The sequence below is a fragment of the Chinchilla lanigera genome, unplaced genomic scaffold, assembly GCF_000276665.1.
Source record: "Chinchilla lanigera isolate Chin_1 unplaced genomic scaffold, ChiLan1.0 scaffold00080, whole genome shotgun sequence".
Lineage (NCBI taxonomy): Eukaryota > Metazoa > Chordata > Mammalia > Rodentia > Chinchillidae > Chinchilla > Chinchilla lanigera.
In genome coordinates, this window is record NW_004955481.1 from 4,239,891 (window position 1) to 4,262,628 (window position 22,738).

The window sequence follows — 22,738 nt, forward strand, 5'->3', positions numbered from 1 at the left end:
TATCATCTTGTTTTGAAATTTTATTTTTTTTCTTTAAAATAAAAAAAAGAGCCAGGCATGGTGATACACACGTGTAATCCCAGCCCTTGGGAGGCTGAGGCAGGAGGATTGTTGCGAGTTCAAAGCCAGCCTGGGCTACCAAGTGAGCTCAAGGCCAGCCTGAACTGCATAGCAAGACCCTGTCTTAAAAAGACCAAAAAAAGGAGGCTGAGGCAGGAGGATTGTTGCGAAGTTGAGACCAGCCTGGACTACAAAGTGAGCTCAAGACCAGCCTGAACTGCACAGCGAGACCCTGTCTCAAAAAGACCAAAAAATAAATTAAATTAAATTTAAAAGTTTTAGTTTTGAAAATGTTTAAGTAGTCTTCATCAAATCCCCTCACTCCCTGCACTGACCTACATCCCCAGTTGTTTTTATTTTTAAGGCAGAGTCTCACCAAGTTGCCCATGTTGGCCTCAAACTTATGATTCTCCTGCTTCAGCCTTCCAGAGTTCTAGGATTATAGATGTGCACCACCACACCTGGCTTTAACCAGCTTCCTAATTGGTGTGTGGTAAGTTTGTAGGCCCTTATTGGCCTCACAGAAAGCCACACCAAACTCTGACAAGCATATCCTTCAATTGTATGTACAATCTCTGAAGATTCTGAGCTTTATTATTATGAACTACATTATAGCTAACAGAATGTCTTTAAGATCTCAGGTAGTGGTTAAAATAAATAGTAAGTTGGAAAGCAATGAACAGTTGCTTTCTGGCCAAGAATTGCAGACCAGGGCTTTTTAACAAATGATCTGGAAGGAAACGTAACCACACCAGTGAAGATATTCTGCAAGAGCTCCATCCTCACAGGACATTCCCTTCTCTGTAGAGAAAAGTGGCTGTCTTACTCCACTGCAGGCCATAATTCTTTTGAAGCCAGAAGATAGAGGACCTTGACATGATAGCTAAAGAGCTACCAGTTTTCAAGACAAGCCAGTTCAGGTACCAAGACAACTATTCTAGGATCTGTCTTCCCAGGATATAGACAGAAAGAAGCTAAAGGTTTAAATATTACTTACTATCCCCTAGATTGACTTAAACATACATTCTAAGAAAAATGTTCCCATTCCCAGAACCATCCCTTTATTGAAGAGTATATCAAAATACAGAAAGAAGCCAGACATGGTAGTAATCTGTGTAATCCATGCCACACAGGAGGCTGAGGCAACAGGATCACAAGTTCAAGGCCATCTGGGCAACTTAATGAGATCCTGTCTCAAAATTAAAATAGAAAGGGCTGGGGGTCAGGCTCAGTGATAGACTGTTTACCTAATGTGCTGTAGGCCCTGGATTTAATATACAGCCTGCAAAAAAAAAAAAAAAAGCAGAACTAAACCTGCTTCTGAAACTGGCTTTCTCCTGTACCCCATGAATAAAACTCTTAAATTCCCTGTCATTGGTGCTGGGGATGGAGCTCAATGATAGAGCACTTCCCTGGCATGCATGAAGCTCTTTTTTAAAAAAGCAATGACTTCTCTGTTTTTAAAGGATCAGTTGCCAGATGTGGTGGTGCACATCTGTAATCCCAGCACTTTGAGGACTGAGGCAGGAGGATCCCTGAGAGTTTGAGGCCAGCCTGCATTATATGGCGAGAGCCTGTCTCCCCAAAAAATCCAAAAAATTAAATAAAGGATCATTGGTTGAATTACCATTTGCTAAATAGTTCTGACTTACAACAATAGGGGAAAGACCATTATCACTTTTAGATGCCAAGTGACCTATATGGGTCTTCTGTATATGGTAAGAATCAGTTTGTAATTGATTTTATATGATCTCATTAATAAGTATCCTTCTCACTTTGTCTCTACCCTGTGATTCCTGAAAGCAAGGACTGTGTCTGAAATCCTAGCACTTAGCACATTGCCTAGCACAAAATAAGTTTCCAGGAAATGTTTGAGTGGATGAATGACTTTGGTTCTCTCTCCGAGGTAATGTTTTTGATGGGGTAGATCATTTGTTTACTTTGTGTTCACTCTCCAGTGCGGTAACTAGCACATTAGTCGATAAGGAGTGGGAACTCAATAAATAACTATATTGGCTGATACAGAAGGAAATGCTTGATCTTGAGGTTAATGAAGGTACCCTGCTCAATATTTCACTGTGTGCCCCAGAAATAAGGGAACTACTAAAGGTTCTTAAAAAACAACTCGATCTCAAGTTTTGAAAGCACCATTGCACACTTCTTTAATCCCAGCAGTCAGGAGGCTGAGGCAGGAGGATAACCATGTGTTCAAGGCCAGCCTGAACTACATAGTGAGACCCTGTCTCCAAAAAAAAAAAAGTTGTTGTTGTTGTTGTTGTTGTTGTTGTTTTCCCCAAAAGAACCAGAAGACATTGACTTGGGTTCCACTTCTGCTACTTTCCAGCTTATGGCTTCAGCTAAGTCAATTTTTTCACCTACATGATGGGGATAAGAATTAATTATCTGACAGTGTGGTAGTGAATATCAAATAAGAGCATCTGTTAAAATGCTTTGTGAACTGTAATACACTTGATGTGAGATGAAGTTATTACTCTGCTATTTCTAGGCTTTAGTGATTAGGAAGTATATTGATGTTTGTACAGGGAGGGTGGTTCATTATATTGTTTTCATGGTTTTGACTGCTGAACAGCTAAGACTGATAGAATAGGCTCAGCATCACCTAGCTTTTAATTTCTAGTGATTTCCTTTCATAAAGGATGGGCCCTGTCACTGTTTTTATTAACAGATGGGAAAGAAAGGGAGCTGGGGCAGAACCTTGGGTTTTTTTGTTCGTGGTTTTGTTCTATTTTTGCAGTACTGGGAGTGAACTCAGGGCCTTCACAATGAGCTACATCCCCTGCCAAGTTGCCAGGCTGGAGTTGAACCTTAGCCTCCCAAAATGATAGAATTACACCATGCCCAGCTAGAACCTTATTTTTCTTGACAGGGATATTGTTATTTAAAGGCACTAGCATGTATAGAATTGTTTGAGAGTCGCACTCTAAGGTTATGGGGCACCATTGTCAGAAGGAGCTTTGAGATGGATAGGTAACTGAGGTGGAAAAGTCTTCAGAGTGACCAACACATGAGCACACCGAGTCTGTACAATACCCTTCCTCCTGGAATCCCTTCCCTATGAGTAGTACTTCTGGTATGGAACAAATAGCCTCTTTTTTAATTGGTTCATGAGCTTACTCCAATGACAGTCTTAAGTGATTTCATGAATTCTTTTCCCATAGAAGTTTGAGTTGAAAGCTGCCTTCTACATATCTTAAAAGAAATTGCTTAGAGCAGACCCTGTCTCAAACTAAGAAATAAAAAACAAAGGACTAGGAGCTGGGTATGGTGGTGCACACCTGTAATCCCATATTTTTGAGGCTGGGGCAGGAGAGTCACTGAGTTTAAGGCCAGCCTCAGCTACATAGTGAATTTAAGGCAAGTCTGACCTGCATAGTGAGACCCTGTCTCAACAAAACAAAACAAACAAACAAAAAAAGGAGTGGGGATGTAGCTAGGGTGATAGGGTACCTGTGGGTTTGGTCCCCTATACCACAAAAATATTTTTAAAAAATTTTAAGAGCTGGCATGCCTGTAATCCTACTATTCAGGAGGTTGAGGCAGGAGGATCCCAAGTTCAAGAACAGCCTGAGCATTTCAGCAAGACCTTATCTCAGAATTAAACTTTTAGAAGGGCCAGGAATGTAGACTAATAGTAGAGCATTTCCAGAACATGTCCAAGGCTCTGGGTTAAATCCCTAGCATCACAAAGTCCCACCCCACCCCCAAAAAAACCCTTTAGGAGTAAACAAGGTGCTGTTTTTGAGATCTGTTTAATACAAGTTTTAAGGAGTTTTACCCCTGTGTTAACAAAGAGAATATTTAAAATCAAGTTGTTGGAAAAAGATTAAGATTGGGGATGTAGCTCAGTGGTAAAGAAGTTGCCTAGCATATGTGAGGTTCTAGGTTCAATTCCAGAAAAGAAATGAGAAGGGAAAGGATGAGTAGGGGTGAGGTACTTAGTATGTAGTTCAGTTTGCAGGTGTGGACTTAGACTCCCATGTCTTCTCATTGTTTTGTGACTTAGAAAACATAAATGATTTCATGTGTGATATAACCACCGAAACAAGTGCCTGCCCAGTTATCTTACTGCCTCATGATTTTGGAGTGGTTAACTCACTTCCTAGAAACCTATTTCAGATTTCCTAGTTCTTTAAAGCTTTATTGAGTACTTACTATGTGCCAGGCATTGTACAGGGTATGAGGGTACAGATAAATGAAGCATAGAAAAGGTGATTCAGGTTTGACTGATAAGGAAGTGCTAAGAGAAATCAGGATTATCAGAGAAAGCTTTCTGGAGAGAATACTTGATTTGAGTCACAAGAGATAAGGAGTTCTCCAGGTAGAGGAACAGGGTAATGGCCTGTGTGCTTATAGGTTGTGGCACTGGAGAAGCAGAGATTACAGATGAAAAGCAGTAAGGGCTGTGTTAAGAAACCAGCAGATTTATGGAGGTAGAGAAAGAGGCAGAGTGCTGGCCACAGGGGGAGCTTAAACTGAGCAGCTCAATTTTTATCTTATAATCAATAGGGGAAGGGTACCATTAAAGGGTTTTTTAATGAGGAAAGTACATGATCAAAATTGTGTTTTAGGCTGGGCATGGCAGCACATGCCTGTAATCCCAGGCTAAGGCAGGAGGATCACTGTGAGATCGAGACCAGCCTACGCTACAAAGTGAGTTCAAGGCCAGCCCTAACTGCATAGGAAACGGTGTCTCAAAAAGATCAAAAATAAATAAAATTGAATAAGGTATATCATTCTACTAACAAGATTGGGAATAGATTGAGGGAAACATAGAGGGTTGTTAAAAGACTGTACACATATTGGTGAAAGATCTAAACCCAAACCACCTTGCCTTGCCCTTCTCCACTTTCCATATTTGATGTGGGGTATCTTGGTACAGTGCCAGCAGGCAGATGAAAAGAAATGATGAAAAACAAAATCAGAAGTGACAGCCTTCAGGGTTAATTTTAATATGATAGTTGCTGAAGCATAGCAGAGTCTGTAGGCCCTTCCAAACGACACGCTTGCATTTCATTACTTTGGATGTGGCCTGTTGCAGAAATTATTGGAGAGAACTAGGGAAGGCTTTACTAGTGACATTCACCTGTGATCCTCTAGGGCTTGGAGACCTATCCCACAGGCGAGTATGTCTCCAGTTTTCACTTCCTGGTAAGCATCCTCCTGAGATTCCACTAAGGAAACAGGGAAGAAGGGAAGCAATGAGCTATGAATCCTTAGTGAGCACCTGACATATATGATCAGGGCTCAAGGGGAAAGCATGGCAAAGCAGGAGCAAATCCAAATGCTGTTTTAGGTAGAAACAATAAAACAGCATAGTGTTAAGCTCTAGGACTTAAAAGTGAGTCCTTTTATATTATAAAAATAGAAAGTTGTGTATGTAAGGTTATAAAGGGTTTTGTTGTTGTTGTTGCCATTGTCACTATTTCTCATAATCTTTGAAGAAAAAATTTCTTATCATTCCAAACAGTTGGCTCTGAAGAACCAAAAGTAGGAAGTTCTTAAGCATAAATATAGCTTTAAGCCAGGCATGGTGGTGCATGCCTATAATCCCAGCACTCAGGAGGCTGAGGCAGGGGGACTGTTCTGAGTTCGAGGCCAGCCTGGGCTGCAAAGTGAGCTCAAGGCCAACCTGAACTGCATAGCAAGACCCTGTCTCAGAAAGTGTTTGTGTGTGCGTGCGCGCGTGGGTGTGTGTGTGGCCTTATTCTGTACAACAGTGTTTTTCAGACTTTGATGTTTAGCAGAATCACCTTGAGGTCTTGTTAAATACAAATTGCTAAGCCCCACTGCTAGAGTTTATGATTTATTAGATCTGGTGTGCCCTCAGAACTTGCTTTTTTTTTTTTTTTTTTTTTAAGACAGGGTCTTGCTATGTTGTTCAGGCTGGCCTTGAATTCAATATATAGCCCAGGCTGGCCTTGGACTCCCAATGATCCTTCTGCTTCAGTAAGTGCTGGGATTACAGGTATGCGCCACCATGGCCTGCGGAATTCTCATTTCTAATAAATTCCCAGATGCTGTTGCTGGGCTGCTTAACTGGGGACCACACTTTGAGGATGACTGTGGTATAGGTGGTACAATGTGTGACCCCAAGGATTTAATTGGGTGACATGTGGTTTTTAGTATAACACTGGACGTCAATGACCTGGAGATCTGTGAAGCCCAGCCCTGCACAGCTCTGATTTTCAGACTTAAATTCCTAAGTGACAGCTGTGTACACAACCTCTACATTACAAAGATATAAAGAGGAAAGAGATATTGTTTGATCTAACAAAAACAAAAATAAGAGAACTGTTGCACAAGGAAAAGCATAAATGCCAAAAGAAAACTAATCTATGAAGGAAGAACTGCAATATATATGAGTAATCTGGAAAGAGTTCATGGAGAATATGTGTTTGGTTATCTGTCACAACAGCTATTCAAAACTGTGATTTGAAACAGAGACTAGTTTTTATTTCTCACAATTCTGAGGGTTGACTGGGCTCAGCTGGATGGTTTTCTGTTCCATATGCTATTGGCTGAGACTATTTAGAAACTAGACTGGGCTGGTGTGTCCAAATGACTTACTAGCTATAACCTCACCCCCACATACTTTTTATTTTGTGTCAGGACTCTAACTCATGACCTTGTGCTCACCAGGTAGGCGCTGTGCCTCTGAGCTATATCCCCAGCCAACAAATTTTTTTTTATATTTTATTTTGAGATCAAGTCTCCCTGAGGTGCCCAGGGCCCAAACTTCCAATCTTCCTACAGAACCTCAACCTCCACATAGCAGTAGTTAGTGCTGCCTATTAGTGGGATTCAGTTGAAGCTGCTGATTAGAGCACTGCAGGTCTTCTCTGTGTGGCTTCTCACAGCATGGTAACAAGGCTCTGAGGTGAAACATATCAAGCATATAAAAGTAGAATCTGCAGATCCCTTAAAGCCCAGGCTTGGAAGTTACAAATGTTACATCTGGTGCATTATATTGGCCAAAACAAGCCTAAAGACAAGCCCAATACAAGAGCAAGGAAATGGACTATCTGTGGATTAGGAAGTAGAACAGAATTTGCATTCATCTTGGAACCCCCCCTACAGGCTGATTGGTGGCCCTTAAAGGATGAATAGAGTTTTGATAGACCAGCTTTCAGTTCTAAATCAAGCTTTCAGTGATACAAACAGCCTGCTGTGCCTTGTGTGCCATAGGTTTGCCATCCCTATGATAGACATAGCTTTCCTAGAGTAAGGGTGTTGCACTGGAAGAAACAGCAGGTTGTCAGTTTGACTAGGGGGAAAGGTACCTGAAGGAGGGCCAGGAAGATGGAATGAGACTGTGTGACAAGGCTTTGAACAGCAGATGAAAGACAAGAGTAAGGGGCTGGGGATTTAACTCAGCAGCACAGTGCCTGCCTGGCAAGCATGAGGTCGTGAGCTCGATCCCCGGTACCCGAAAGAAAGAAAGACAAGAGTATGAGCTGAGCAAGGTAGTACACAGCTGCAATCCCAGCACTCTGGGAGACTGAGGCAGGAGGATTGCAAATTTAAGCCCAGCCTGGGAGGGAGGGAGAATAAAGAAGTCTGGCAGACTCTTTAATAATTTTATTAATATGATATGGGATTTGATTGACTCTTCAGATGCCAAACAATTCCCTTATAACCTTTCCTGTAAACCTAGTGTTAATAGCACTGGAGGTGCTTCTCTTTCAAGGTATGTTCTCTCCTTAAGTGATTATAAATCATGCTGAGTAAGCATTTTGAAGGATAACAGAACGCAGTGCTGCAGAAATGACCAAAATAGGAGTTTAGGAGCTTGTGCCAGGCCTACCTAGGCCTTTGCATGATGCATTAAATGGCTAGTTACTGTGAGGTGTGGTAGCACATGCCTGTAATCCCAGGACTTGAGAGGCTGAGGCAGGGGAATTGGCATGAGTTTGAAGCCAGCCTGGGCTACACAGTGATTTCAAGGCCAAGGCCAACCTGAACTACATAGGGAGACCCTGTCTCAAAAGAAAAACCAAACCATTAAAGGGCTAGTTACTAAGTCTTGCTCTTGTCTTTTCCCTACAGTAACCCTCCACTGAGTGAAGAGATGTTGCCTCCTGGGGAGTGGATGTGTCACCGGTGCACCGTTCGCCGAAAGGTAATAATGCTGCTTTCTGCAGTTTGCTCAGAATCCTAGATCTAGAGCATTGATAATCTACAGCTAAGATGGTCTGGCCCTAAAGGCATTTTTGTCCCTTTTGTCACTTCTAGCCTTGGTATGACCCTACTCTCCCTGTGCTGATAGGAATCCAGTAGGGCCAAAAAAATCCAAACATGGGCAGAAGAAGTGTGTTGATTTACTGAGCCATGCGTAGTCACTGGTGATATAAGTCATCTGATCTTACTGACCTCCTAGTAGATGACCTAAATATGACAATCTTATGCATGGCTGGGGAGAAAAAAAGGATACTTCTGTTTGATGGAAGGGATTTTTCTTTCACCCCATTATAGCAGATAAAGTCACTGATTTATAGAGGCTTGACCAAGTATACTGGAGGAAGAGGATTTTGAACCCATTTGTGCCCCAGTTGCCTAGCTCCCCATCCCTCAGCTTTGATAATTCAGTACTGTACTGTATTCAAGAACACGGTTCATTATTTTCTATTTTGGGAATTTTGGAGGTGTGAGAACTAAATTATTTCTTATCAGAAAAGGAAGTAGGTGTGTTTCCACCCAGATTAGCATTGATCCAACTTTCAAGTTACAGATTGTGGATTAGACTTTGTCTATGAATTGTAAACCACTTCTGTCCTCCCTAATTATACACTGAGCAGTTTTTCTTTGTTGTGACATCACCACTGTTTTCCTGGCCCTTACACATGATGTCACAATGAATGACGGCTTCCTTGGTTGCAGAAACAGGATGAGGAGATGATTTAAGAGACTGTGGTTTATGTGTGTAACAGTTTTTAGCCTTTAAAAAGAAGGTAACAGGCAGGATTTTTCCAACATAAGCACAAAAGTTCCTCTTAAAAAGTGAGCTAACACGGCATGGTGATAAACTTGTGATCCCAGCTATTTGGGAGGCTGAGGCAGGAAGACCACAAGTGTGAGGCCAGACTGGCAAGTTAGCAAGACCCTGTCTCAAAATAAAATAAAAAAGAGCTTTGGGTGTAACTCAGTGGTAGAGTTCCCCTGGATTTGAACCCCAGTACTACAAAAAGAAAAAAAAAAAAAGACAAGTCAACCATTCTAACCGCAACCATAGATATGTCTGTCCTGAAGTCCACAAACCAGGCACTATCTTCCAGCTGGTCCTCCTTCTACGATCCTTTTCCTGTGCCTGCCTAATTAGATTAGAGCAGGACCACTTAGAGGCACACTAAGAGACCTTTCAGAAGCTTGCCATGCAAAGAAACTGGACCTGAAAAGGTTGGAAGTAGTTGAAGAAGAGGTAAAACCAGGGGGAAAAAAGGGTTGAGGAAAAGGAACTGGCATTAGGTTAGTACCCATCGTATGCCAGGTGTTTTACCATTATCCCATTTAATCTATACAGCCATCTAGCCATCTGAAGGTGCCAGTAGTAGACCTCTGTTTTAGAATGGAAGAAACCAAGACTGAAAAATGTAGAATAACTTTCCCAAGAATTGAAAGGAATTGAGACAGCCAAGATTTGAACTAAATTTGTCCCATTCCAAAACTCTGTTACCTCTATCAGTTTTTTAGAAGCAGAACTACTTGCTTGGGATTATAGTACGCTTTTTCTAACATAAGACACTTCTGCTCTGACTTCTTTTCACTTGGACCTCTTTGCCCACTAGTGACAAATCTGCCTTTTCTACCACCATCACTACTTCCTTTTGATCTCCTGTATTTATACTGAGGTAGAATGAAGTGGTACAACTTATGGGCCTCACCTACCCTGATATTCAGGATTCCTAGTGGAAGTGAGGTCTTCCCCCTGCTCAGAGTGATCTCTTTCATATATGTGACCCTCTTTGTCTCCATTATACCCCTCAGGGGAAGAGAAGAAAGGTTTTACAGGTTTCACTTTGTAGATGGAGAATTTCAGGCCACCAGTCTGAGTCACTCAGGGTCAGAGGGAATTAGTGGCAACACTGGGAGAAGATCCCAGAACTCATGACTGGAGTCCAGTGTTAAACTTACCTTTGACCACTCTGTTTGGAGTCCTGGAGGAAAATGTATTACCAGTTATCTAGTCCTACTGAGTACACTTAAGGTTTTTCCATTTACCCACCTTCTAAGAGGTGACACTTTCAGAGTCCTAGTTAAAATGGAAATATTGAAAGCTGCCATTATTGGACATTATGATTGCTAGGTCATTTCTTTCCACAGACTATACCCCTCCACCTTGTAGCAGTTAGCTTTCTTGCCAGCACCTAACCTCCCTGTAAAGAGAGTTCTATTGGCCTATTTTACCTTTGCTTTTCAGACTCTATATTTTAAGTAAAGTCGTCGTCATCACCGTCCCCCCCCATACTGGGAATCAAACTCATGACCGCAGCCATAGATATATCTGTCCTAAAGTCCACAAACAAGGCACTATCCTCCAGCTGGTCCTCCTGGGGATCCTCGCTAAATCCCCAGCCCCTTAAGTAAAGTTTCTTAAACGATTCAGAAGGTGAGGATCCTCTAAGACAAACTATAGTGATGTCATTGATTCTTTCTTTATTATTCTCACTTCATTCTTGCTGTTTATTCTTACTGTGCTTTTTTAGCCCTTTGCCCTATACTTTGTATATAGATGTTATGTGTCATATGATGGGTTAAGAGCTAATGATGTGTAATTTGTGTAACTGTTTCTAACTTGCCATGCTTTTTGGTGATTTCCTTGCTGCAAGTTTTTGCAGCTTTAGTTTAGTTATCATTGTGTCAACTCTAGACCAGTGTCCCAAATCCTCAGGTGGATGATTCTGTGATATGTAAGGGACTTCTGTGATTATGCATAATCGTCTAGTAGGACATTGTTCACCCATCTCTGTGTTTTGTGGTACTTTTCATGATGGGCCCACCTATTCATTTGCACAGAAACGAGAGCAGAAAAAGGAGCTGGGCCATGTCAATGGACTGGTGGACAAATCTGGCAAACGGACTACATCCCCCAGCAGTGACAGTGACTTGTTGGACAGATCAGCTAGCAAAACTGAACTCAAGGCCATTGCCCATGCCCGGATCCTGGAAAGGAGAGCCAGCCGGCCTGGCACCCCCACATCCAACGCCAGCACAGAGACCCCAACTTCTGAGCAGAACGACGTTGATGAGGACATCATTGACGTGGACGAAGAGCCAGTAGCAGCAGAGCCGGACTATGTGCAGCCCCAGCTAAGGCGGCCTTTTGAGCTGCTGATTGCTGCCGCCATGGAGCGGAATCCCACCCAATTTCAGTTGCCCAATGAACTGACTTGTACCACTGCACTACCAGGTCAGCCACACATCATCATTTCCTCTCCCCAACTCCAGCTTCCCCAAAGGATTATTGTCCAGCAAAAGAGCAGTGCTGCTTGCAATAGTGTCACTGCTGTGTAGCCACTGTCTCACCTTCCTGTTCCTGGTTTTTTCTGGAAGATCTCCGAGGGTTTTGTGTATTACAGTGCATATTCAGTTTTCCATTTTCTGAGTCTCCAGATTCCTTTCTTACCCCTTTCTAATATCATCTTCTTTTTAAAATAGATACTATATTCACATGGTTCAAAAATTACAATTATTTTTTTTTAAAAAAGACTTACAGTAAAGTATTTCCACTCCTGTCATCTCTCTTCCTACCCTTTACAGATAACCACTGGTTGGTTCTTTTGTATCCTTCTAGAATTTCTTTTTGCATGTGTAGAAATAGATAGATACATAGCTCAATCAAGATATACTCTCAAGGTCCTATAGGATTTACTCAATTTTTTTAATGGTTGCATAATAGCTCATTGTATAGATATGCTATAATTTATTTAGCCAGTTTCCTATTAATTGCCACTTAGTTTGTTCCTAATCTTTTGTTACTAAGGTAGTATTTCAACAACTAATTTTATAAATATACCATTATATACATGTACAAGTGTGTGGGTGTATTTATGGGATAAATTCTTAATACTATAATTGTTGAATCAGAGTACACAGTAATTACGAAGAATATTACCAGCTTATTATCAGTATCTCCCTCTCTCCCTCCCTTTCTCCTTCCCTTTCTCTTTCCCTCTCTCTTTCCCTCTCTCTTTCCCTCTCCCCACCACCGCCCCTTTTGAGACAGGGTTTTGCTGTGTAGTCCAGGCCAGCCTTAAATTTGCTTTATAACATAGGCTGTCCTTGAACTAAAAATCCTTACTGCCTCAGCCTCCTGAGTATAGATCTTAGTTTTTCTTCTCAGAGGAAGGAAAATTACTAGGCTTAAAATCATGCATATGGAATCAGGACTTTTCTTTCTCTTAAAATGTGTTAAAATTGTTTTTTCTTCAGCGACCTCCTTGAACACTTACATCTCTTAGGTTGCTTGATTTCTGATCACCTCAATTTTGTAGAACAGTCAGATGTGTTTCCGCTACAGAACAGGTGATTTCTGCTTATGGTTCTCACATGTTTCAGCCTTCTTTTTCCTCCCTTCCTACCCTGTTTTCTTCCTTGAAATCAGCCCTGGAGGCCTCAAAGATCCATATCCAGGTTTTGGCACATTACTTTTGCTAAGATTTGTTCCTTTCACTTCATGTTGTTTCCACATCTCACCCCAGGGACAGGTCAGCACCACCATTTTCTTTTTTAGGTTCTAGCAAGAGAAGAAGAAAGGAAGAAACCACAGGGAAAAATGTTAAGAAAACGCAGCACGAGTTAGATCACAATGGTCTTGTTCCTTTGCCGGTCAAAGTCTGCTTCACGTGTAACAGGTATTTTCTTCTCTATCAAGGGTTTCTTCCTTACATTCAGCAAATGTGTTTTCTTTCTTCCAAACCTTGTATGTTAAATGTGGATCACCCCTGGTCTGACAGTATGAGTACACAGAGGCCAGCTGACTGATCATCTGGTACAGTACTATTAACTGTCTTGATAGAGACTTGGAACAAGAAGAGTTGGACTTAAACTGAAGCATGAGAATTTATACTAGCTAGCAGAAAGAATTATGGCCAGCAGAGACCCAGGTCCTGGGGCAAGGCAAAGCATTTTTAAATTACTAAAGATGAATTTAAAATTAATACAAGTGCTGGGTGTGGTGGCGCACACCTGTAATCCCAGCACTCGGGAGGCTGAGGTAGGAGAATCATTGTGAGTTCAAGACCAGCCTGGGATACAAAGTGAGCTCGGGGCTAGCCTGAACTATATAGCGAGACCCTGTCTCGAAAAGATAGGTAGAAAGATAGACAGACAGACAGATAAAATAAAATAAAATAAAATAAAATAAAATAAAATAAAATAAAATAAAATTAATACAAGTATCCATGGTGGTTAGTGCGGATTAGACTGGATAACTTCCAAAAGGCCCTGGGCAAGTATTCCATAGCAAAAGCTATAAGGAACTAGATAATAGTGCATTAGTCCTCCGAACCAGGACAGTCTGGCTCCAGTGCATCTTGAGGACCCAGTGAATATTATAGTAGAAACCAAAGTCACTTTGCCACATATCTCCCTCTTACTGTCAGTCATGCCAAGTGCATTATGCAGAAAAAGAAATTTTTTTCTGCAGTTAAGACTCTGAAAAGGTTGCTGGTTGTATAGTTTGTTGTACAGTTGTTGTATAGTTCAGTTGTATAGTTTGTTGTGTTTTTAAATTTTTATTGTTGTGATGGTTTTGCTTGGTTTTTATTTTGTCTATAGTACTCTACTGGGGATTGAACCCAGGGCCTTCACTGTATTTCCAGCCATGTTTTATTTTGAGACAGGGTCTCACTAAACTGCCTAGGCTTTTGGATCAGATTTTGAGAACAGTGCTGGGGTAAACTTTTAGACCTGGCAGCAGCACAGCCCCGGAGGAGGCTAAGGACTCAAAGCTCCCATTGATTTGGTTTGAGAACCTAAGTGACTTGAACATTTGGTATAGAAGAAACAAGTTTACCTCTTATGTCAGAGGCCTTTCTTCTGAACAGAACTGATGTATCTGGCAACTTGGATAGGTACATTTAGTGTCGTTCGTTAACCTGCCCAACAAACAAGAGCTTCTATGTCTCCAGATAAATTTATGCTTATAAATGTTATTACTAAATACTGTTATACTTGGGCATAGTGGTGCACATCTGAAATCCCAGCATTCAGGAGGCTGAGGCAGGAGGATGGCTGTGAATTCAAGACCATCCTGAACTACATAGTAAGACCATGTCTCAAAAAAAATAAAAAATACTATTATAATAAAAGAAATTGCCTAGACTAGACTTGAATTGAGGATCTTCCTGCCTCAGCCTCCCAGGGTACTGAGATTATAGGCATTCACCACCACACTCAGCTTTGCTAATGGTTTCTTAAATGAGGTACTTGCCCTCTTTTTTTTTCTTTTTGAGACAGGGTCTCACTATGCAGTTCTGGCTGGCCTTGAGCTTACTTTGTAGCCCAGGCAGGTCTCAAACCTACCATAGTTCTCCTGCCTCAGCCTCCTGAGTGCTGGTATTACAGGCGTGCACCACCACACCCAGCCTTTTGCCCTCTTTTAATGAGTAGAAAGATCAGCTTATTATCAGTATCAGAATAGAATTGGCCATCTTCTCCAGTGGGAAATGAGCATTGATCATTCTTGCTAAAGCCACTTTAACTATGCAGAAACATTTGTGTCCCTGCAAGACACATTTCTTCTTAGAAGAAAAACTAATGAAGAGCCTAGAGATAGCTCCAGTGTATCCATCATCTTGATCAGAAATATACCTGAATCATTGGGGGGAAAGATACCAAAAAATGTTAGTATTAAAAAGGGGAGACTCCTAGGCTTGGTGATGCATACCTGTAATCACAGCACTCAGGAGGCTGAGCCAGGAGGATCACCATGAGTTCAAGGCCAGCCTCCACTACATAATGAGACCCTGTCTTTAAAAAAAAGGGGGGGGGGAGGAGAAGGAGGATTGTTAACATAGTGCAGAATTAGTCTGACTTTTCCCATCTTGTCACAGAAATGCCTTATATCTCTTATTTTGCAGGAGTTGCCGCGTGGCCCCTCTCATCCAGTGTGACTATTGCCCCCTCCTGTTTCACATGGACTGCCTTGAGCCGCCACTCACTGCCATGCCCCTGGGCAGATGGATGTGCCCAAATCACATCGAACATGTGGTGGTAAGCACAGCGGTGTCCATTCAGTCCTAAGGTGTGGCTGGGACAACTGATTCAGTAGAAAGCATATTAAAGTCAGCTTTGTGCCAGAGTTCACTGTCGTTTCTGCAGTCCATCCTACTCAGTTCTAGTAATTTTGACATACCTCACCTGTGCATTGTGCCTCTTCCCACAATATTTTGTTAAGACCGCACAGACAGACTTAACCCAGTACTGCTTGGTTGGTTTGTAGTTTCTCCTATAGTGAACTAAACAATTGATGTTACAGTACTAAACAGGAAGTTTATTAATTTCTTTTTCTTTGAGACAGAATTTGACCATGTAGTTCAGGCTGGCCTTGAACTCACTATGTAGCCCATGCAAGGGCCACCATGCCCTGCACAAATGCATGTCTTAAGGAACAGTTTTCCAGCAGATGAGAAATTTTTAGCTGGTTATTTTTGTTAGCCGCTTAAAGGTTTTGCTTAATTTACTAACTAGGACGCTGTCAGAACAAATCCTTTTTTTCCCTCCAGTTCTAAAGAACAAACTCTGGGTCACTGTACTACTGAGTTGCTTCCCCAGCAGGGTTTGGTTTGGTTGGTTTGATTTGATTTGGTGTGGTTTGAGATAGGGTCTCGCTACGTAGTTCAGGCTGGCTTTGAGCTCACTATGTAGCCCAGGCTGGCCTTGAATTTGTGATTTTTTTTGTTTTGTTTTGTTTTGTTTTGTTTTTTTGAGACAGAGTCTCGCTATGCAGTTCAAGCTGGCCTTAAGCTCACTTTGTAGCCCAGGCTGGTCTTGAACTCGCAATGCCCCTCCTGCCTCAGCCTCTCAAGTGCTGGGATTACAGGCGTGCACCACCATGCCTGACCTGAACTTGTGATTGTCTTGCCTGTCTCCCAAGTGCTGGGATCACAGGCATGTGCCACCTCGCCCAGCTTGTTTTGTTTTTAATTTTGGTACAGGGTCTGGTTGAGTTGCTGAGGCTGGCCTTGAACTTAGAATCTTCCTGCCTCAGCCTCCATGCACCACCATGCCCGGCTAAAGAGCTTTGTCTTTTAAACCCAAAAAATGGGCAAGCTAGAAGGAAGGGGAGGATCTTTCAAGGCTCACCATAGGGATGTTTCTGCTTTGTTCCTAGCTGAACCAGAAGAATATGACACTGAGCAATCGGTGCCAGGTGTTTGATCGTTTCCAGGACACCATTTCACAGCACGTAGTCAAAGTGGACTTCCTGAACCGAATTCATAAGAAATACCCTCCCAACCGCCGTGTGCTCCAGTCAGTCAAAAGAAGAAGCTTAAAGGTAAGTCACAACCCAGAACAAACGGGATGATGGTCTCTGATTGTCTCCGTAGGATGGACAAGGTATTAATCCCAATTTTATAGATGGGAAAACTGAAGCCCCAGAGATTTTTCTTTGGTGTGTCACCAAGTAATGAATTTGACCTTATGTTTTGTTTGGTTTGTTTTTGATGGTTTCTTGTTTGTTTGGTTGGTTAGGTTTGGTTTGGTCTCGCTATGCAGTTCAGGTTGGCCTTGAGCTCACTATCTACCCCAGGCTGGCCTTGAACTTGGGGCAGTCCTCCTGTTTCAGCCTCCTGAGTACTGGGATTACAGGTATGCACCACCACACCTGGCAATGACCTTATGTTTTTTAACACTGGAGGATGGTGGTAAGGATCGTGAGGGCCAGTTAGGCTCTAGAAGTCCACAGGTCTCTAGTTTTGTGAAGGATAAGAATTATTTAGCCTGTCCACCAAAGTCAGTTGTGCTTAGTTGTCACTGCTCCATCACCTGATACTCATCTATCCCTATTAAATGACCTTTGTCCAAGAACTGTCTGGTAAGGTGAAGGGGCAGGTGGTTAAGTAAAGAGAGCCATGTGGAAAGTGAGGAGATATTTCCAGCTGAGGAATTACAGGGAAAAATGTTTAAAGGAGAGTTCAATCTAAACTGGGCATGAGGACACTCAGCTTTAGTAATCCCAGCACTCTGGGAGGCTGGGGGAGGAGAATCGCAAATTCAAACCTAGCCTAGTAGCAATTTATTTAAACCCTGTCCCAAAATTAAAAATAAAAGGCCAGGGATATAACTCAGTGGCACAGCACCTGCTTGGCAAATGCAAGGTCCTGAGTTCAATTCCTGGTACCAAAAATAAAATAAAAATAAAAATGGCTAGGGTTGTATAGTTCAGTGCAAAGGCCCTGGGTTCAGTCCCCAGTACTGTTAAAAAGTGGGAGAGGAGGGAATAAGTTAATCTATGTTTTGAGACTGCTGTTAACATATCACCAGTACTCCAAATTGTAGCCTTGCTGGCTAAGTGTGGTGGTGCATGCCTGTAATCCCAGCACTCAGGAGGCTGAAGCAGGGGGATTGTAGTGAGTTCAAGGCCAACCTGTACTACATAGCTAGACCCTGTGTCAACCACCACCCCCCAAATTGTAGCATTGCTATAATAATAATAACTAGCATTTGTATGTGCTTGATAGTTGCTAAACTTTATCCTCAGAGATTGACAGAAAAAAATCCTTCATTGAAAAGTATTTAGCTCAGTGGCACAGTGCCTGCCTGGCAAGCACAAGGTCATGAGTTCGATTCCTGGTACTGGAAGAAAAAGAACAACAACAACAACAAAATGAAAAGCATTTGTAAATTCAGCATGGTGGTTTATGCCTTTAATCCCAGCATTGAGAAGCTGAGGCAGGAAGATCTTGAGTTTGGGGCCAGGTTGTGCTACATACTGAATTTCTGGTCTGCCTAAGCTACATAGTGAAACCTTCTTTGAAAAAAACCAAAAAGAAAAAATATTTGTTGTTTCTCAAAAGCTAATCAATCTCCTCATTCAGTTAATCTAGAAGGCCCCAAACCTATATATATCCGTGTATAAACTTTATCTTTTAAAAGTCCTGTGTATCAGCGGAAACCAGCAGTTCTCAAATATGGCCACCTGGTGGCAGCACACTTTAAACTCAGTTACACCACTCCCTCACCTCCAGTGGGTGTCAGTCCCAGCAAGACGCTGTTAAATTGTATAACAAATTCTTAACTGGGTAAATATTTACACTCCAAGGGAAACACAGGTTTTCTAAAATTAAAGTGTTTCTAGTTGGAGGCTGGAATATTACAGGTAGCATGCCTTATGCCTCTTGTTACATGGATCTAAAAGTAATCCATATTGTGTAATTCACCATGTAAATTTGAAAGAGATCCTGGCTGCTGAAGTGAACAGAAGACCTTGACACACACTACCATTGTATTATTCCCCCTTTTTAAATGTTTCCCTATTAAGGAAAATTAAGATCATGAGTTGCCTGAAAACATTTTGTTCGTGGACAGTTTGAGAGTGGATTAAGGGGTGTTGCACCCTAGGATAGTGGCCTTTACCCTTGATTATAGCAGTGCAGGCACACTCTGCTGAGAACTTGACATCTGTGTTGGGAGTAGCTCTTCCACATACATATTCACTCTTCTCAGATGGCAGCCGGTCCTCACTGCCTTATCCTCCCTGCACTGGGTGAGAAAGCCCATGACGCCCTGTGATAACTCTCAGCTCCATTTTCCTTGTGTATCTCAGTCTCAATCTGCCCAAGACTAAAAGTCTTCTGCCTCTCCAAATCTAGTCTTCTCCCTATATTTCCTGCGTCAGTGAATGATAGCCATCTCTACCCAACCCCTTAGGCCAAAAATCTGGGAGCCATTTGAGCTCCGCTTCCCTTCCTGCATAAAACGTTGGTCATCAAATCTATTGCTTCTCCAGATGTTTTCCAACTCCATCAAGTACTTTCATATCTCTGTGCCTTCCATGCTGCTGTCCTACCCTTACTTCCCTTTCAGCTGCCAGGAAGTTCTTTCTCAACTCCCAAGTCTGTTTAAATACTGATTTCCTATAAAATCTTCCCTTAGGCTGGGGATGTACCTCAGTGGAAGAACATTTGCCTAGCATGCACAAGGTCCTGGGTTTAATGCCCATACCACCAAAGAAAATCTTCCCCAATCCCAGACTCCAGTCTCCCAAGCTAAAATACATTTTTTTTTTGTACTGGGAATCGAACTGAGGACCTTCCGCTTGCCACACAGGTATTTGTGCCACTCAGCTATATCCCTGGCAACCTTTATATTCTTTTAGTTAGCATCTTAGGCATGGATAGTTCTAATCTGGGACCCACTACATTGTATTGTTATATTTGTAAGTTTTTCTCCCCATCAGACTATGAGCTCTTTGAGGGCAAGGCTTAAGTTTCTTCATCAATGGGCCTCTAGGACCTGGAATAGTGTCAGATTCCAGAGGTGCTCAATAAATGTTGGCTTAATGTATGAATGACTCTTTGCTTGTGTGAACTTTTCATTCTTAACATGGTGTCAGTCAGAGTGTCTTCTGTCTTTGTGCAGCAGAGGTCTTCAGTTTCATGAGTCATGAATGAAGGGATGATAAATATTAACAGTGATTGGGTGCTTACATAGGCTTCATGCTGAGCATTTCCACCATGAATGTGACCTCATTTAACTTATCTCTTAGTTACTGCTCAGCCACTTCGCAAACTTGACACAGGGCAGTGAGAACCTAGTAACACTCTGAAGCCCTGTCCAATGTCAGTCTTACACATTTCAGGCCAAAGCAGAAGACAGCATGCAGTGATTTCTGAGTTCTGCGGGCCTTGGACTTTGATGAAGAAAAGTGGAGGCCCTACCTGCTGTTTGCATTTCTGTGCCTTTTCAAGCTAGTGTGGTGTGTGTGTGTGTCAGAGTCAAAGGGGGACACAGAGCAGTTACAGCACACTGAGCCTTTTTGTCCTCGGGGGACCCCAGAGTAGATGGTCCCTTGGGCACTAGCACCACAGACAGAACGGCGTGCCAGGGCAGAATCAGCTGGACGTGTTGGCACTACCTCCCTTTCCTTCCTCCTTCTATCTATCCTGAACAGGTTCCTGATGCTATAAAATCTCAGTACCAGTTTCCACCCCCTCTCATTGCACCTGCGGCCATTCGGGATGGGGAGCTGATCTGCAATGGGATCCCCGAGGAATCACAGACGCACCTTTTGAACTCTGAGCACTTAGCCACTCAGGCAGAACAGCAAGAGGTGAGTGAAGGCAAAGCTGGGATTCCAAATCGAATCTTCCTTCCATCTCACTGCAGCTGTTATTGGAAGTAGCCTCAGTGTCTATCATTCCCATCTCCACCCCCTTCCCTCCCACTCCCTCAAGAGTTGAGTATTCCACAGAGAACCTCTGGCTCAGATCCCAAAGGCAAGTAAGAGAACTACAGTCAACCGGTCTGCTCCTCTCCATCGGTCCCCCAGTGCACTGCACGCTGGGCAAATCTGTATGGTAGAAAGAGATGACTAGACCCACAGAGAGGTTAGTTCTTAGTGTTGGACATACCACAGGTGCCAGGGTACTTGCTGACTATTAGTCACAAGGTGAACCTTAGGGGCAGAGCCAAAGCGGGAATCCCAAGCTCTGCTGTCCAGGGCATTACCAGCTGAGTGTACCAACAAGTCTTGCTTGGGAATGGAAGTGGAATCCTATCAGGAGTCAAGCACACCCTTACTGGGCATTCGAGTTGGGACCTCGGAAACAGTACTTGTCAGCTCTGCTGCTGTAGCCCTGGCCGCTGTGGCAGGATGGACCAGCGCCTCCCAGACCTCTCACCCTCCTCTCCTCTCCTCTCCTTCCGTTGCAGTGGCTCTGTAGTGTTGTTGCGCTCCAGTGCAGCATATTGAAACATTTATCTGCTAAGCAGATGCCTTCGCATTGGGACTCTGAACAGACAGAGAAGGCTGATATTAAGCCTGTTATTGTGACTGACAGCTCAATCACCACCTCCCTGCAAACCGCTGACAAGGCACCTACACCTTCCCACTACCCCTTATCCTGCCCCTCAGGGATTAGCACCCAGAATTCCCTGAGCTGCTCTCCACCCCACCAGCCCCCAGCCCTAGAGGACATCAGCTGCAGTTCTTGTGCGGAAAAATCCAAGAAAGCCCCTTGTGGGACTGCCAACGGGCCAGTGAACACAGAGGTGAAAGCCAATGGCCCACACCTCTACATCAGCCCCACAGATTCCACGGACCCCAGGCGACTTCCAGGCGCCAACAACCCCCTACCGGGCCTCTCACACCGACAAGGCTGGCCCCGGCCCCTCACGCCACCAGCGGCTGGGGGGCTTCAGAACCACACCGTTGGCATCATTGTGAAGACAGAAAATGCCACTGGCCCCAGCTCTTGCCCTCAGAGGAGTTTGGTTCCTGTCCCAAGCCTGCCCCCTTCCGTCCCCAGCTCTTGTGCCAGCATCGAGAACACCAGCACTTTGCAAAGAAAGACTGTCCAATCCCAGATAGGACCTCCGTTGACAGATTCAAGGCCACTGGGCTCACCCCCAAATGCCACCCGGGTGCTCACTCCCCCCCAAGCAGCAGGAGACAGTGTCTTGGCCACAGGAGCCAATCAACGATTCTGCTCACCAGCGCCATCATCAGGTGAGTGCTGCTCAGCTTCAGGTGATTTGGAATAAGTTTATGCTCTTGGCAAATGAGACTGAAGATTCCAAAAAACTTATATCCCTGTGAATGTGTCAGAGGACTTTGATTTCTGTACTGCTTGTCCTCCCTGTACATCTGTAATAGAAGAGGAAGTACATGTTAATTTATCCCCATCTTACAGGTGGGGTTGCTGGGGACTGAAAGCTAAAGTGATTTCCTTAAGGCGACCTACCGTGGCAGTGGCAGGACTGGAACTACAGCCTGGGTCTCCTGACTCCTCTCACCTTCCAGGCCTAATCTTCTGCCCGTCTTGTTCCATTACTTTAGAAGAAGGCAGCATGCTCCCTGGAATCACTGGGGTCAGCCTGAGGTTCTGGGTGACAGCATTGGTATTTCATGATCCACATAAATCAAACTAAAGCCATGCCCGATGCAGACTGTCAGAACCAGCTCATTTGAGGAACTTCTGTGTCAGGGACAGGCAGCAGCAGTGCCTTTCAGAGTAGCTGCCAAGTGGGATTCCTGAAGAGGTTGGTGTGGCCCAGAAGCTTGTTCTCAGGCCTCACACTGAAGGGCAGTCCCTTAAGTCTGAACTTGGCCCAGTGTGGGCCTACTCTCTCAGCTGTCCCCAGTTAGCACTCTGGACCTTGAGGTTGCTGACCCCAGCATCTGAACCAGGTTTCAGATGCTGCTGGAAACCCCTGTGGTCTCTCCCGTCTGAACTGAAGCCGGCCTCCTAGTCACCTGGGAGTCTCGGTAACCAGGTGACTGATTGCTCTGCATGGGGGCCCCTGGTCCCAGGATGGCCCTACTCTTAGGCTGTTTTCCTGTCTCTGTCTATCTCTGAGTACCAGCGTGGATAGATCTTGCACGCTGTGAATAATACGTCAGCAGGCAGGAACTATAGGGGCAGGCACTACTTCTGTAAGAGTAGAGGCAGCAGGGAGGTGGTCATGGCCCAGGGAATGAAGCTCCCCCACCACT

At 43.5% G+C, this 22,738-nt stretch overlaps 1 protein-coding gene across 2 annotated transcripts in view; it reads left to right on the plus strand.

Moving 5' to 3' along the window:
• Phf12 (PHD finger protein 12) overlaps positions 1-22,738 on the plus strand; it is a 44,838-nt gene that overhangs the window by 16,088 nt on the left and 6,012 nt on the right. For both annotated transcript variants that reach the window (XM_013503419.1, XM_005402698.2), the window contains exons 3-9: positions 8,128-8,200; positions 11,092-11,485; positions 12,809-12,929; positions 15,159-15,291; positions 16,412-16,576; positions 20,195-20,353; positions 20,956-21,751. In XM_013503419.1, coding sequence (XP_013358873.1) covers positions 8,128-8,200; positions 11,092-11,485; positions 12,809-12,929; positions 15,159-15,291; positions 16,412-16,576; positions 20,195-20,353; positions 20,956-21,751 — 1,841 coding nt within the window. The remainder of the gene's footprint in view (positions 1-8,127; positions 8,201-11,091; positions 11,486-12,808; positions 12,930-15,158; positions 15,292-16,411; positions 16,577-20,194; positions 20,354-20,955; positions 21,752-22,738) is intronic.